General features: G+C 40.9%; 1 protein-coding gene across 1 annotated transcript in view; it reads left to right on the forward strand.

Moving 5' to 3' along the window:
- The first annotated feature begins 987 nt into the window (after nucleotides 1–987).
- STK32B (serine/threonine kinase 32B) overlaps nucleotides 988–17,826 on the forward strand; it is a 283,372-nt gene continuing 266,533 nt past the window's right edge. Inside the window, exon 1 of the mRNA XM_032792001.1 lies at nucleotides 988–1,373. Within this exon, the coding sequence (XP_032647892.1) occupies nucleotides 1,298–1,373 (76 nt within the window). The 5' untranslated portion in view covers nucleotides 988–1,297. The remainder of the gene's footprint in view (nucleotides 1,374–17,826) is intronic.

Consider the following 17,826-nt stretch of genomic DNA (forward strand, 5'->3'; position numbering starts at 1 on the left):
CCCAAATTCCATTACCTAAAAGACCAAATGGAGAACAAGTCTAGCAGCTCCTAGTGAGCCAAAAAAACCTCCCAGCCCCCAACAAAACAGTGCCACAAAAAATCCCGGATCTGCCACCTGGATCCAGACAATTTTTGGTCCCAGTCAGGAAATTCTACCACTTAAATGGAGAACTTATTTAGTTGCTCCTACTTCATCTTTAAAATCTAGACCCTTAAATACTAAAGCACCTCAAAAACTCAGGTCCAGGCCTTGGTTGCAAGTTTTTGCAGCATTATATGTTGGGATCCAGAGTATTCTGGTGGCCTAGAAGAAGTGCCTAGATTCTAAATTTAGATAACAAAAGTATGTGGGGGAGGGGGGCTGCCACCTAATATTAGCTCCATCCAGGGGGATACAGGTGCTGAACCGGAGTTTCTGCAGCTTTCTTACAGCAGATGTTGGAGTTCAGATTTGGGGTCCAGTTTTCTTACAACCAGGAGCTGTTTTTGTGGAAAAGTGGAAACACTTGTCTCTTTGGATGGTCACATTTCTGTGTTTACAGGCTATATTTGGCAAGGTCCAGATGCTGAAGCCAAGTTTTTGCAGCGAGGGTGCACTGCGGTGCATCAGAGACCTGGTTTTGATACCACAGATGTGGCTTCACTTGTCTCTGTTTGGCCAGTGGAATTGGGGCCAGAAGTTGGCTGGAACTAGCAGGATCTTGCTGCTGGAGCCTGGTTATTGTAGCTCTGCTGTGCGGGCTGTGTTGGGGTCCGGGAACAGTGGGAGTGGCTATAATGTCCTCACTTTAGGAAACGGAATTTGGGATCTTGGGTACCAAACTCAGCAGGCTCCAAGTAGATCCAGCTTTTACCTTTTACCAAAGGCAACCATCAGCAGGACCTACGCCCCTTCCTTCCCTCCCCTGACTGTCTGCTATGAAATATGGATCAAGTTAGTAAGTAGCACCAGCAGTTCCCGTCAGAGGCAGATGGATCACTTTCATTTCGCAGGATGATTTCTAACCCCCCCGAGGATTCCCCGAGCAGCCGCAGCCCGCCTCGGAGCAGCGATCGGAAGCAAATCCTGGGCGTGGAGGGGAGGTTGAAGGCGTGAGAGCATGGAAGGGGATGCGGGGACTCCCGCCTAGTCCCAGAGCCAGCGAGAGGCAGGGAGGGCTCCGAGCCCGGGACGCTGCTGGGAAGTGTGATCAACCGCCCCCCACCCCGCTAGTTGGGCTGGTTTCTTTGTCTGGAATTCGCCCCCTTCCCCCTTGGGATGCTGGCTGTTCGCCCTGTGGAGACTGTGGCTGGGGATGTGGAAGAAGCTGTGGAATAATATGGGTGGCAACCACTCCCACAAAACTCCCGTGTTTGATGAGAATGAAGATGGTAAGTAAGGAGCTGCCCATTCTCCCGTGTGCTGCCCCAGCCTCAGATTGCCCACCCCCCTTCTCACCAGTCTGCCCTTCCATTGATACTTCCCCCTCTCGCCTCATAGGTTGTGTTTTCCTCTCTATTTCACGTGTCAAATATTTTTATTAAATCCTTAGGTTCGAAGCAACCCAATCAGCCTTAGTGGTTCAGGGGCTTGGCACCACTCTCTTCCTGTTTAATAATCTCCAGTTCAAGCTTTGTTTGGGTCACTTAGGGGTTTATTGTCCTTGGGTTAAAATAAATAAACGGACTCAGTTAACAAAAATCGAGTCTATCCTATTTTTATGGAGCACTCATTGTTCACTCTTAATGTAGCTAATGCTCAGTTTCACACTGTCCAGCAGGTTTCACACCACATGTAGTTGCATATATTTGTGAATGGAGTTTATGTTCTTATGAGTTCAGACTTGAATTGGAGGGGAGTTTCTTTTTATTTTCCTGTTCAATTGACTCTTTGCATTAGCCTGTTATTACATATTTTAAATAGTGATGCATGGTCCCATCAACATTATACATTCCCCCCCACCGTCTTTTTGAAACTTTGAGTCTGCTAGATTACTTGGAGATGTCAGGCTTTCACAGACAATACTACAGTGCACTCTGTATTCTATAGTTAAAGAAGTGCTTTGATCTAGTAGAGAGCTTTTATTAAGTATGATGGTTCTTTAATACTTATATATTACATTTATGTATATTTCTCTCAAAAACAAAACAATATTTAATTAAAATTTTGCAACTGCTTGAATTCAATCACTAGTTTTCTGAAGTAGAGAGAATTTATGTTGTAATTTTAAAGAATAGAAGTATATCATCACTGGTAATGCTTTTGATGTTAGATGTGCTATATATTTTTGTATATACGGAGAGTTCACACTGAATTTTGAACATATTCATTTCCCAATAGTTCTAAACTCATTAAAGGATATAGATTTTATTCAAGGGATATTATGGTACAACAGATTACATTGCACTATCTTAGTTTCCAAATATTTATCATGTGTCTGTAATACATCTTAAAAAACTCTCCAGTAATATGATCTTCTGAAGACACTTAAGACATTTTTATTGTTCTGTTAGTATAGATGACTTAGGTAAAATTTAAAGTATTTTAAAAAGCAAATCCTCATTCATTCTCATTTCAGACACAAAACCCAGTTGTTGCTCCCTACTTCTCAGCAAAGATTTAATAGCAGAGTACTGAGATGAGAGAGCATAAAAATAAGACCTCATTATGTTTACAAAACACATTACAACTTATTTAGTAGGTGACTATGTTTTGTGGACTGATATTGTTGATAGATCTGCATCGGGGCAAAATTAAGTAATTCACCCAGGGTCACTCAGGCTATGTCTTCATTGCAAAAAAGGTGTGCGTACATCAAGATAGTTCTCTTAATGTAAAATCCTAGTGGACACAAGGCACAGTAGTTTTTAAGTCCATGTAGCTAGACGAGACAGAGTCCAGGCAGAAGACACAAGGTTGACCTCAGCTAGCTACATCAAAGTAAAAACTACCTGTGCTTTGTCTTCACTAGGATTTTACATCAGGAGAGCTATCCGAAGTTAGCTTGTCTCAACGTAACACACCAATTTTTGCAATGAAGCCCCAGTCATCAGTGCAAATAAATGCATTTCAGTTGTGAATTCATATGAAGAAAACTTCATGCCAGTTTGTCCTTTTCCTACAGAAAACCATTTCCATTGTGCAGTTATTAATAATTATGCTAAAATAATCATATTTCATATAATGTAGATGTATTTTACTAAGATGTCTATCAAATTATTATTTATTCTTTGTTTTTATGAATTCTGGAAGCTTCTAACATCAACTTCATGTTTGCATTTAAAGTAGTATGTTTACAACAGACTTGCAGTTCAGAAGAGTTCATTTGTATTGAAATGCTACCTTATTTTATTAGAAACAATGTTTCTGTTATTTATATAATGGCAGTATACAATGACATTGGCTGAGTTATCAGCATTTAGGGTGGGATTTTCCAAAGTGCCTAAGTGATTTAGGAGCAGAAAACCCCTTAGTCTTTGCAAATTGCACCTTTGGGGTTTAATCCAAAACACTTTGTACTTCATAGTGTTACCAGACCCAAGTGTGTCACTGAATTTTCTGTTGATGCAATACACATAGGAGAAAAATATAGTAGCAACTGAGTAGCTTCATTGGTGGAGATGGGCTAATTTTGCCTGGTAATAACTATACTTATCAGTACCAGTTTAATCAAAATGAATGGGAGTTATATATGTATATTTGAGGGTCTAATTGGAAGAAAATGATTCAATGTATTGGACACAGTGTTGCTGGTTTCTCCATGTGGTGGACAAAATAAAGAAATACATATGTCATATGGCACTCACACATCATAGTCATATGTCATAGTCATATGTCATATGGCACTCACACAACCTAGGCATTAAATTGTCTTATACCATAACTTTGTTAATTTAAACAGCTGTAACTTAATGGATCCCTTACACCTAAAGCCTTCTCAATAGGTCACTGTGAAACTGCATGGAGACAACAGGCACCACACTAGTGCTTGGTAAAGCCTGAGCAATTCAGTCATCACAGTCACCAATCCCCATTTCCCTCAAAGGAGAATTGAGCTTGAATGTGAAGCTCCATTCCCAGGTCTAATCCAACAATAGAGTTTACGCCTTCAGAATAATCTCTGCCTATATCTGTGTTTGGGTTAGTAATGGCTTAGCCTTCCAACATCACTGTGAAGTGAGTTTTAGAAAATTTTTTGCTAAATTGTTCAAATAAACCACATGTATGTTTTTCCAATACGAGACAGTACATCTATAGTAAATTTGCGTTATATAGCAACTTTAATTTGAGGTGTTCAAAGCTCTTTAAAAACATTTAGATTTACAAAATCCCCGTAAGGCTGGTCAATGTTACTGTAAATTGTTGCACAATGTAATTGTAATCTGGTGTAATAGAAATGAAGCATGGTGACATTAATGACTTAGCTAAGGGCTGAACAGTGAGTTCTTTATTTAGTACAGCACTTAAGCACCTTCTGAAGTACCAATGACTTTCCTAAATCAAGGCCTGAGTCAGTGGCAATGCCTCCGATCAGGCTGAAAACAAATACCATAGGCTTACTGCTGCATTCCTTTCACAATCATAATCTTATACATTTATAGATTCCAAGATCAGAAGGGACCACTGTAATCATAAAGTCTGACCCATTTATACTACAGGCCATAAAACCTCCCCAAAATAATTCTTAGAACGTATCTTTAAAAAAAAATCCGATCTTGATTTACAAATTGCCAGTGAGATAGAATCTACCACAACTCTTTATAAATTATCCCAGTGGGTAATTACATTCCCTGTTAAAAATATGCCCCTTATTTGTGGTTTGAATTTCTCTAGCTTCAACTTCCAGCCATGGAGGATTGTGTTATACTTTTCTCTGCTAGACTGAAAAGCCCATTCTTAAATATTTGTTCCCCAGGTAGGTACTTATAGGCTGAAATCTAGTTAACCTCTTAAACTATTAGTTAAACTAAACAGAGAGATTCAAGGAGCTGAATCATTATAAGGTTAGATCAGTGGTTCCCAAACTTGGTTCACGGCTTGTTCAGGGTAAGCCCCTGGCGGTCCACGAGATGCTTTGTTTACCTGAGCATCCACAGGTACAGCTGCTCACAGCTCCCAGTGGCCATAGGTCGCCGTTTCTGGCAAATGGGAGCTGCAGGAAGAGGTGACCTGGCTAGGGTGACCAGATGTCCCAATTTTATAGGGACAGTCCCGACACTGGGGGCTTTTTTTTTATATATGGGCTCCTATTACCCCTCAACCCCTGTCCAGATTTTTCACATTTGCTATCTGGTCACCCTAGGCCCAGCCTGCACCGCTTCCTGCGGCTCCCATTGGCTGGGAACGGTGAACTGCGCCATTGGGAGCTGCAAGCAGCCGTACCTGCGGACACTCAGGTAAATAAAGCATCTCATGGCCCACCAGAAGCTTACCCTGAACAAGCGCAAACCAAGTTTGGGAACCACTGGGTTAGGTTTTCTATGTCTTTAATAATTCCCATGGTCCTTCTCTGAATTCTCTCCAATTTATCAACATCTTTTTTGAGTTGTGGACACCTAGAACTGGACACAGTATTCGAGCAGTGGTCACAACAGTGCCAAATACAGAGGTAATATAACCCCACTACTCTTACTCAGGATTCCCCCTGGTATGCATCCAAGGATTATATTAGCTATTTTGCACTGGGAGCTCATGTTCAGATGATTATCCATCATGACCCCCAAATCTTTTTTAGAGTCACTGCTTCTGAGGTAGAGTCTCTCATCCTGTAAGAATGGCCTATATTTTTGTGTGTACATGTATATATTTACCTTTAGCCATATTAAAAAACATTGTTTGCTTGCACCCACTTTACTAAGCATTCCAGATCGCTCTGTATCACTGACCTGTCCTCTTCATTATTTACCACACCTCCAATTTTTGTGTCACCTCCAGTCTTTATGCATGATGATTTTATCTTTTTCTTCCAGGTCATTGATAATAATGTTAAATAGCATAGGGCCAAGAACCAATCCTAGAAACAAACCCACTCTATGACGATTCCCTGTTTACAATTACATTTTGAGACCTATCAGTTATCCAGCTTTAAATCTATGTCATATGTGCCATGTTTATTTCAGTCTAGTTTTAAATTTAAATGTCATGAGGTACCAAGTTAAATACCTTACAGAAATATATATATATTACATCAACATTGTTACTTTTCTCAACCAAACTTCCAATCTCATCAAAAGAGGGTTTCAAGTTAGCTTGACAGCATCTGTTTTTCATAAACCCACGTTAATTGACATAAATTGCTTTACCTTTCCTCAATTTTTTCTTAATCAAAGTCCCTTATTAGCTACTCCCTTATCTTTCCCACGTTTAATGGCAGACTGACAGGCCTATAATTATCTGGGTATCTGATTTACCATTTTGAAATAGTGACACAAAGTTAGCATTCTTTCAGTCTTCTGGAACTTTCCCAGTGATCCAGTACTAATTGAAATCAGCTAGCTCTTTTAAAACTCTTGGGTGCAAGTTATCTGGCCTACTGATTTAAAAATGTCTAACTTTTGTAGCTGCTCTTTAACATCCTCCTGCGATACTAGTGAAGTGGAATGAGGGTTATGATATGATCTAACTACACCATCTGTTTCTTTCCCAAAAACAAAACTGAAATATTTATTGAATACTTCTGCTGTTTCTGTATTATTACTGTAGAAATCTCATAATGGACCAAAGCAGTTGAAACAAGGTAGGTGTGTGTGTGTGTGTGTGTGTGTGTGTGTGAAAGGAACGCACAATCTATTCATCCAAATTCTAAATGCTATGTTTAAGTATTGTGACTTGTATGTCATCCTTGGAAAAGCTGCATGGAAGACTCATTTTAAAGGAAGATGTTGAAGTTGCCAGTAGGATGCAGAGAATCTGACAATTAAGTGACTAGCTCACCAGATTGACAGCTTGTGATGAATACATAAAGTATATGAAGAGATATTAATGAATTAAAATGCCTGGATTAGCATGGATTAGAGGGGGTTAAGAGTGGTAAATAACGGCTAAGCTACAGCAGAAGCTGGAGGTGTATAAAAGTGAATAGGCAAAACTGATGTGAGGTTGTACTTGGAACCAATTTGGAGCAATGGGTAAAGATCACAATGAATCTGATGCAAAACAGGATATGTGGCATCTAACTTCTTGCCAATGATCAGATAGCTGCTATCAGCCTGTTGCCGCTTGCTTATAATTGATAATGTCTGAAAGAGCCACATAACAGCTGCAAAGAAGCTGTTCCAATTTAGGGCCAAAAATATGTGTTTCAGAGAGACCTTTTCAGTTAGTCCATAACTTTAAAAGAACAGTTACAGTAAAATGAGTCAATAAAATGAATTATGAGCGTTAATAAATATAGTGTGACAAGACAAATTATAATAGCTCCAGATGAAAGTGATGAATTCAGAATGAGGATCACCCTGAGCTATGAATTATCTTTTGTCTATGTAATTCAAACCTTGGTGATTACAATCCATTTTATTTTCTTCTTTAGAAAGAAGAGTATTCTGACTCCCTACTAGCATTTGTCTTTGGGTAGGGAGAAAAAAATCCCACTTTGACCTATACAATTGTTCCAAAGTCATTTTTCTTTGTATTATTTTAAAAAATAAAATGTAGGGTTTTTTTTTAAAGCTTTACCACCTGAGCTCAATATCAAGCTACTGAAGAAGCTAAATATAAAAGTAAGAAGCCATTAACTTTTTTTTCACTTTAGGCTATGTTGATATATACAATTATCTTTTCTACTTATGTATCAATCCTTAGCAGCAATTTCTTTATTATTTATTATTTGTGTTACCATAGTGCTTAGCAGCCGCAGCTGAGGACCAGAATCCTATTATGGCAGAGGCTGTACAAAAACAGAACAAAAAAATGAAGCTTACAACTGAAGTGTAGGACAAGAGACAAAAGGTAGAAATTGGATCCTGAATGAAAGACTTCAGACTTAACTACAAGAAGACTGAGGTAATGTTAATAGGAAGGGGGAAAGTGGTGAACTGGCAGATAATATAAACTAACCCAAAGATACCAAGCTAGGTCCCAGTCCTGAGAAGACTTGTGCACAGGCTTAACTTTGTGCACTGTAAGCAGTCTCACTGACTTCAGTTGGACCACACACAGTGCACAGCTAGGCACAGGATAAACCTTTGCAGTTCTGGAGCTTTCCTTCGCCCCCCTAAACTGTGTGCATATAATAATACCCAGCTCTTATATAGACTACTCCTCAGTAAATCTCAAAGGAGGTAAGCATCATCCCCACTTCACAGATAGGGAAAACTGAGTCACAGAGGTGAAGTAACTTGTCTATGTCATCCAGCAGGCTGATAGTAGAGCCAAAAATAGAATCCAGGTCTCCTGAATCCCAGTCCAGTCCTCTAGTCACTAGGACACACTGATATATATCAGTTCCCTTGCGACAGGAGAAAGTAGTTTAAAAACTATTATCCCTCAGGTAGACCCTTATCTTGGTAATGAACATATTTCCTTAAATAAATCTTGGGGCTATAGTCTGACACTGCTTTTTTAGGTAGAAACCCCATTGACTCCAATTAGAGTTTTGCACACATAATAATTGCAGATTATTTGCTTTGTAAGCAGAACAGGCTAATGTGTACTGATTTCATCTTCCCCTTCCTGTAAAGAAGGATAAAGCCATATTTGTCAGTGGAATTTAGTCTCCAGAATACTAACCACTTCCAAGGACAATATCAGCTTCATGTGTCTAAGTATTCACTCATCACGAGGAAACTACTTCACACACACAAAATAATTCTGTGCGTGCTCTACATTTGCTGCCAATAGGTGCAGGTGAGAGGAGAAGCCCAACATTTTATATCATGGAACAAAGTTGAGTTTTAGGTTGAGTTTCAGCTGGTTTTGGTTTTTGATATTGCAAAACTAACACTGCAGTTGGGTTTGCCCATGTCTAATAGTTTCCTTTCCTTTCCTCTCTGACATGTCAGCACATGCAGTGATACGGTTCTAGTCCAACTTAATCTCTTGCTCAAGAATATTGTTGTCAGTGCCTAAAATTCCCAAAATTTTAGCTTCAGAAATCAGAAATTTTGGCCAGGAAAATAATCATGGCATTAGTTCCTTGAGCAGTAAGCAAGAGGTGGTGTTGTGGCGGTTTGTTTTGGTTTTTTGTTTTAGTACTGCCAACCTTTTCCTTTTGTACTCTTGCTTTGCAGACATTTGGCAAAAACAAAAAGTTGTAGACCATAGCCTATTTGCAGGACTTCATCAAGCCAGGAAAAACTGCTGTTATACATTGGTCACCATTAGACGGTCAACGCTTGCCAATAGCTTCCCCACAAAGGTGAAATGTTCTCAGCATAGAGATATACTCTTGCATCTCTCAGACAGCATAATGTGGCAACGGTTAGGAAATGTTAACTTTCTTCCATTTGTTTTGCCCAAAATGTACCCATTCTTTTCTGTCTCAAGTGCCAAAAGATTTGTTCAGCACTCTAGTCAGCTTCCACTCTAACTAGGGTAACCTCCTCCGGTTTTAATTCCCTCATTGTGAACCCCTCCAGTCTGTCCAGAAAACGGATGCTAAATTTATCTTCCTGCCCCAGTCAGGTCCTGTAACACTCTTCTCAGAATACCTGCCCACTGGAGCCAGTGCAAACGTCCCATCCTTGTCTTTTGGCTACTTCTTTGCATATCTTGAATATGATTTTATTGTGTCCTACCATGTCTGCTCACGGTATCAGCCTCATGCAGCGGTGTGTTTCCCGCTACCACTGTCATCTCCATACCTTTTTCTGTGCTATCTATGCTTGAAATGCCCCCAATCCTAGTTCTCCCATTCTGAACACTGGCCCTCAATCACATCACTCTGAAAGACATGCATCTTCTGTGAAGCTCAGCCACTAACAGAGCACTGTCCTCTCTATCTTAACATATTGTACAAAGATCATAAGGCTGGTGGGGCCAAGTAGCACCTTTTTATAGGTCTCTTCATGTTTGTCCCAAGTGTAACTCTCTCGGTTTGTAAAGAGGGCTGTGTTTTGCACAGCGTTGCTGAAGATACCAACAGTTCTTAAACAAAAACAGGACCAAGTCATGTAGCACAATGGCAATTATGGATTACGGGCTGTGACTGAGGTCCTAGTGGGGGCCAGCTATGGTCACTCAATTAGGGTGAACTGCAAGGGATGGGGCAGATGATCCCCATAAAGCTGGTGGATATTCCAATACTTAGATTTACCAAGTCAGCATAAAACAACTTTATTACCTCACTGGTTGCTCAGAAGTCCAAACAACACAGTTCCTTTAAAGTGATCCAGCCTCAGGCCTCCATCCAGGTTCCTAAGTCAAATATGATGATTTCTGAAAATCTTATTTCATGATATAAAAGAAAAGGTTCTATCAATCCCAAAGGATCGGACACCTTACCTTCCAGGTTACAGATAATTCTTATTAACGAAACTAAAATTTATTAAAAAACAAAAGAGAGGGAGTATGGTTAAAAGATCAATATACATACAGACATACATTCAATTCATTGAGGTTCAGATTCATAGCAGAGATGAGGAGCTTTGTAGTTGCAAAGAGTTCTTTCAGAAATAGTTCATAGATTATAGTCCAATGTCCAAATCTCATATTCAGGGCATACCAGCATAACTGGGACCTCAGTCTTGTGACTCAAACTTCCCCTGATGAAGCCTAAGCAGATCTGAGATGACAGAATCAGGAACCAAGGATCTTTTATACAATTTCATGTCCTCTTTGAAAAGTTGGGAGTTCCTCTGGGAACAAAAGGTAATTAGGATGACTTTGAAGGAGGTCCATCACAAGTACTTAGCTATAGAATTAACGTAAGGCAATTTGCTTGTTTCTCCAACATTCACAATACATTTCAAAGAGAGATGAATACTGAGCTATCCCATGTTTACAATTCATTTGCCCACTTGGATGTTCTTTTGATCTCTGAACTATCAGAATACAGCATAGACAGGGACTGTTGATTACATTGTGGACCCTACTCATACATATGTAAATACACAAAAACACAAACATTATCTCCCCACATGTCTTTTGAGGGCTATTTATTTTGCAAGATGTTTAACCCTTTCTAGCCATGCAGGACACAGTCATATGCTGGCATTAGGTAGGAGGAAAAACAGCACAATAAAGACAATGGATTTCAAGAAGGCAGACTTTAGCAAACTCAGGAAGTTGGTAGGTAAGAGTTCATGGTAAGCAAGTCTAAGAGGGAAAACAGTTCAGGAGAATTGGCAGTTTTTCAGACATATTATTAAGTGCACAAGAGCAAACTATCCCACTACGTAGGAAAGCTAGGAATTATGGCAAAAGACCACCATAGCTTAGCCAGGAGATCTTCAATGATCTGAAACTCAAGAGTGCTGCAAAAAAATTGAAACTGGGTCAAATTACAAAGGATGAATACAAACAAATGACACAAGTAAGTAGGGACAAAATTAGAAAGGCACAAAACAAGATTAAACTAGCTAGAGACATAAAAGCGAACAAGAAAACATTCTACAAATATGTTAGAAGCAAGAGGAAGACCAAGGCCTGGTCAGGCCCATTACTTAATGAGGGGGTAAATACAATAACAGAAAATGTGGAAATGGCAGAAGTATTAAATGACTTTTTGTTTGTTTTCAACAAAAAGTTTAGTAGCAGTTGGACATGTAACTTAATGAATGCCAGTGAAAATGAGGTAGGATCAGAGGCTAAAATAGGGAAAGAACAGGTTAAAAATTACTTATACATGTGAGAAGTCTTCAAGTGACCAGACCGTGATGAAATACATCCTAAATATATCCTTGTGCACAAGGAGCTGACTGAGGAGGTATCTGAGCTATCAGTGATTATCTTCAAAAAGTCATGGAGGATGGGAGAGATTCCAAAGGACTAGAAAAGGGCAAATATAGTGCTAATCTTTAAAATGGGGAAGAAGGACAACCTGGGGAATTAAAGACCAGTCATCTTAAGTTCAATACCTGAAAAGATAATGGAGCAAATAATTAAGCAGTCAATTTGCAAACACCTAGAAGATGATAGGGTGATAAGTAACAGTCAGGAACATCATGTCAAACCTGATAGCTTTCTTTGACAAGCTAACAAGCCTTGTGTATGGGGTGGGGAAGCAGTAGATGTGGTATATCTTGACTTTAGTAAGGCTTTTGTTACTGTCTCACATGACCTTCTCATAATCTAACTAGGGAAATACAACTTAGATGGAGTTACTATAAGGTGGGTGCATAACTGGTTGGAAAACCATTCACAGAGAGTAATTATCAGTGGTTCACAGTCAAGTTGGAAGGGTGTCCAGCAGAGATCAGTTCTGGGTCTGGTTCTGTTCAATATCTTCATCAATGATTTAGATAATAGCAAAAAGAGTACACTTGTGAAGTTTGTGGATGATACCAAGCTGGGAAGGGTTACAAGTGCTTTCGAGGATAGGATTAAAATTCAACGTGATCTGGACAAACTGGAGAAATGGTCTGAAGTAAATAGGATGAAATTCAATAAGGACAAATGAAAAGTACTCCACTTAGGAAGGAACAGTCAGTTGCACACATGCACAATGGGAAATGACTGCCTACAAAGGAGTACTGTAGAAAGAGGTCTGGAGGTAATAGTGGATCACAAGCTAAATATGAGTCCGCAGTGTAACACTGTTGCAAAAAAAGCATATATCATTCTAGAATGTATTAGCAGGAGTATTGTAAGCAAGACACAAAAAGTCATTCTTCTGCTCTGCTCCACACTGATTAGTTCTCAGTTGGAGTATTGTGTTCAGTTCTGGGTGTCACATTTCAGGAAAGATGTGCACAAATGGGAAAAAGCTCAGAGAACAGCAACAAAAATGCTTGAAGGCCTAGAAAACATCTATAAGAAAAAATTAGATTTGTTTAGTCTGGAGAAGAGAAGACTGAGACGGGACATGATAACTTTTTATGTACTTGAAAACTGTTACAAAGAAGAGGGAGAAAAAATGTTCTCTTTAACCTCTAAGGATAGGTCAAGAAACAATGGACTTAAACTGAAGCATAGGTGGTTTAGGTGGGACATTAGACACTTGACTTGCCAGAATTTATGCTTCTATTTTTCTCCACAGACTTTGACTTCCAGTTTTAAAAGGGTGTCTTTTTGTCTCTGTTTATCCATAGTTGCATTTTTTTGGTCCTCTTACTGTTTTTTTATTGTTTGGGGGTACGAATTTAGTTTGAACCTCTATTATGGGTTTTTTAAACAGTTTCCATGCAGCTTGTAGGCATTTCACCCTTGTGACTATTCCTTTTAATTTCCATTTAACTAGCTTCCTCATTTTTTTGTTCTCTTTTAGAAGTTAAATGCTACTGTGGTGGGTTTTTTTGATATTTTCTCCCCTACAAAGATGTTAAATAAAAATTCACTTACATTATAGCCACTACTACTGAGCGGTTCAGCTATGTTCACCTTTGGGACCAGATCCTGTGCTCCACTTAGGACTAAATCAAGAATTACATTTCCCCTTGTGGGTTCCAGGAGTAGCTGCTCCAAGATGCAGTCATTAATGATGTCTAGATATTTTATCTCTGCATCCCGTCATGAGGTGACATGTGCCCAGTTACTATAGGAATAGTTGAAATCATACTACAATTTCATGAGGGTGCCATGAGTAAGGGCCATCATAATTACTATACTCTTATTTTTATTATGACAAAGTGTGGAATCTCAGCTTGGCTATGATCCGGGGTGAAATCCTGTCCCCATGGAAGTCAATGACATTGATTTCAAATGGGGTCAAGATTTTACCCCAGGTCCCATAAATATAAACCAGATACATATGGCACATGCATATGAGCTCTTGTATGCTCAATACTCCCACTGATGTCAACTTATATTTATGTGCAGGTAGGAGGACTGCAGGATTGAGCCCCATATTTATTAATATTTATAATTAAACATCTTGTGTCTGATACGGTATTACCATGATTATAAGGAACTGGATTGAGTGGGTTTGCTATTGCTATATGTGTGCTTTAAATTTTAGACTACCTCCCATGCTGTAATTAACAGTTTTATCTTCTGTGAATTGCTCGCTGTGCTGCGCAGCTAATAACTTCTGTCATTAAAAGAAGAAGCCATGTTCTAGATATTAATCTTTATTAACCAGCTGTGCATATTCTTGCTGCTCCTTCTTTTGGCTCACTTCTCCTGTGTCTTGCCATATTAGCTTTGCTTTAAATCTTGCTTATTTCACTTCCTGAGTTACTAGTTACGTAACTATAGTTATATGGACCAGATTCCAGGACCGCCCTGAGGGGGGAGCAATTGGGGCAATTTGCCCCAGGCCCCAGGCCCCGGGCCTTGTAATGGCCCCCATCAGAGTTTTTTGGGGCCCCTGGAGTGGAGTCCTTCACTTGTTCTGGGGGCCCTGGAAAACTCTTGCAGGGCCTTGGCCCCCGGAGCTTCTTCCGCTACGGGACTTCGGCAGCAATTCGGCAGTGGGGAGGTCCTTCCACTTCGGGACTCGCTGCCAAAGTGCCCCAAAGACCCACGGCGGAGGGTCCTTCAGCCCCGGGACCCACCGCCAAAGTGCCACGTCTTCGGCAGCAATTTGGCGGTAGGGCCACCCACCATTGAAGACCCCAGGGCCCTTGAATCCTGTGGGCGGCCCTGCCAGATTCCTATGTCCTTACTCATATTTACTAAGTCCTTACTTCATGACTGGTCTCATCTACTTCAGTGTAACCATTTAGGTGTGATTAAGAATATTGCTAGCCACCTGAAAATAGTTTTATATCAGCATTTGAGGTATTCCCTACAGGAAAGTACAGGGAAGCTTAGGAAATAGTGAGGTAACTTGATCAAAGTCAAAACTAGTGCATTTTAAGGGTATTCACTGTATGTACTTTCTGCAGCAATCTAGATATTTACCTGCTTCATCAGGACCAAAAGTTCCAATGCTATCCTGAAATAGATAACTACACAACTGTATTGTGTGAGATGGATGTAAGCAGGGTACAGACTTTTCATCAGATCTCAAAATCATATTTTAAAATAGGCCTCCATGCTTCTGATAAGGGAATTATGGCTGTGATTGCCAAATATCTTGGCAAAAGAAGATGGGACAAGGTGTTATTTTGGGGATCCTAAATAAAACTAGGCTCAGGGTTCAAGGTTTTGGGTTTGGATTTGATGGTAATGAAACCTTGCAAGACGCTCTCAAAAGATTTTGATCTCAAAGGGCAGATTGAATGGCAGAAATCTCATGAAATCAGTTGATCCCAGAGTGGAATGGGAGGTATCCTAACTGGAACCAGAAAATAGCAACTCTTTGGCTTTGGATATGAACTGAAACTTTTTGTGGGAATGTATCTGTTTTGACAAAACTTGCATTGAAAGAGGTTTCTCAGGTCCAGAAGAGGGGTAGAGGAAACAAAGGGATCGCTCCAGAATAGCCAATTGGTTATGGCACTCGCCTGGATAGTGGGAAACCCAGGTGCAAGCCCCTGCATCTTCCACTTCCCAGGTGAGTTCCCTAGCCACCAAGCTCTAGAATCACTCTTTCTTTCTTTTTGAGGAAGGGCTGGAGCAGTACTTGGCCAGGAAGACCCCACCCCACAGGCACTGCTGAGCATGCTCCTGGGAGAAGACCAGCAGTCTCATTTGGGGAAGGAGGAGGGTAGAAAGAGACCATTTCCTGAAGGAACACCAGTCAGCAACATCAGGAGAGGCTGCTTCTATTGAGGGGAACTGACTCTGAGTCTTCCCCCCATTCCTAGATGCTCCCCAAGGGGGAGGGGGAACTGTGAGCAAGGGTTCAAGAAGGCTGCAGGCACTGGTGCTAAACTATGGGGGTTTGGAAGTAAAGCTGCTAAGTGACCATGTCCCAGTCAGAGATGTAATGGTAGTAGGAAGTGCCTCAGGGGAAGGTGAGCAAGTGGGTTGGCTGAACATAGGCCAGTGCACACTACCTCATTTTCAGGGCCCTGGGCCAGGACCAGGTGCAGAAGAGCCTGGGTTCCTCTACTCACCCTAGAGCTGCCCAAGGAGGGCAGAGATAGGGATTACCACCATCAAAGAGGAGGACGGGGGCACCTTGAACTAGCAGAAAGGCTAGAATTGGAGGCCAGACCAACTGGCCAGCCGATCACCCAAACCACCCCTCTACAGACTGATAGAAGGATTGGACTCAGCAGCCCAGACAACTATGCCTTCTGGCCAACTAAACCATCCTGGGATAAACTGACAGAGAGACTACAGTCAGAGACACAGACCACTAGGCTTGCTGGCCTGCTACAGACCCAATGAATATTTATTTATTTATACAGAGTGCAACAGCTCCAGCAGGAGAGATTGAGGTAGTTTCCCCCACGAATAGCCTGTTAGTTAGAGCACTCACCTAGGATGTCGGGAAGCCAGGCTCAAGTTCTGCTGAAAAGCAGACAGGGCCATGAACCTGGGTCTTCCACTCTTTAGGTTAATATCCTAACCACTGGGCTACTCTGGAATAGGGTTTCTCCCATGTTTCCCCCCTCCACACACACAAAGAAGTTTGAAAGGTCTGGGTTTCATCCAAAGCAGAATGGGAACACTTTTTGAAATCTCAAACTTTTGCAGGTGGGAAAGATGTTTCCCACTCAGTTCTAACCCTTATCTGTTGGAAGCCCCTTTAACTCAACTAATGGAGCTGTATTTTGTTATGAAAGGTCTTTAGGATATTTTAAATTTTGGAGAGAGTCTGAAACTTTTCTACTTGGTTTCAGTGTCACGTTTACCCTTCAAAAGAGTTACAAACAGCACATAGACTCACAAAGGATTGCTTTCTATTCTGTGTCTGTGATAAGGTCTTGTACATTGATTCCATTGTTCTCCAATGACTTCTGATGTTTCCAATGTTGCTACTAGGTTAATAGCTTTTTTGAACTAAAACTGTCCTGTATCAGAACAGTTCTAAGTAGCAGCAAAAAAGGATCTTTAATTAAACTTTTACTGATATTAAAAAAAATTGAAACTGACATGAGTTTTCAGTAATGGATTTTTATAAATTACTACTTTATGAAAGGCTGTGTGCCAGAGTCATTCAGATTGTAACTTGCATTCCAATTACTTGCATTCCAATTACTTTCCACTCAAACAAGTTATCCATATAAAAATAGCCTTTTTACAGTATAAGATGGATTACCTAAATCAGTGGTTCCAAAACTTGTTCTGCTGCTTGTGCAGGGAAAGCCCCTGGTGGGCTGGGCTGGTTTGTTTACCTGCCGCATCTGCAGGTTTGGCCGATCGCAGCTCCCAGTGGCCATGGTTCGCTGCTCCAGGCCAGCTCCAGGCCAGTTGCTTCCATTGGCCAGCAGCTCCCATTGGCCTGGAGCAGCGAACCACGGCCATTGCAAGCCGCGATCGGCTGAACCTGTGGACGCAGCAGGTAAACAAATGAGCCCAGCCCACCAGGGGCTTTCCCTGCACCAGCAGCAGAACAAGTCTGGGAACCACTGACCTAAATGTTATATTCTTTTGCATGTAAACACACCAATGAGATCAGTAGCAACAACCCCTTGTTAGAGGTCTTATTCCTTCACCCACTGACTTCCCCGGTCCTTCTCGCATGAACAGAGAGCAACAATACCTGAAGTCCGAAGGTGCAAACAATTTGATGTTTATTGGGGTGAACTTCCAGCAAGCGTGATTCCAGTTTCCTTCCTCAGTGTCCCCCTTCCCAGCTCTGACACCACAGAGCCTTGCCTGTGTCCCTGTTCCCATTCCCCCACCCCCAGCAAAAAATGATTCCAATTCCCCCACCCCCAGTCCCTGTTCCCATTCTCCCCACTTTACTTC

This window comes from Chelonoidis abingdonii, chromosome 5, assembly GCF_003597395.2.
Source record: "Chelonoidis abingdonii isolate Lonesome George chromosome 5, CheloAbing_2.0, whole genome shotgun sequence".
Classification (NCBI taxonomy): domain Eukaryota; kingdom Metazoa; phylum Chordata; order Testudines; family Testudinidae; genus Chelonoidis; species Chelonoidis abingdonii.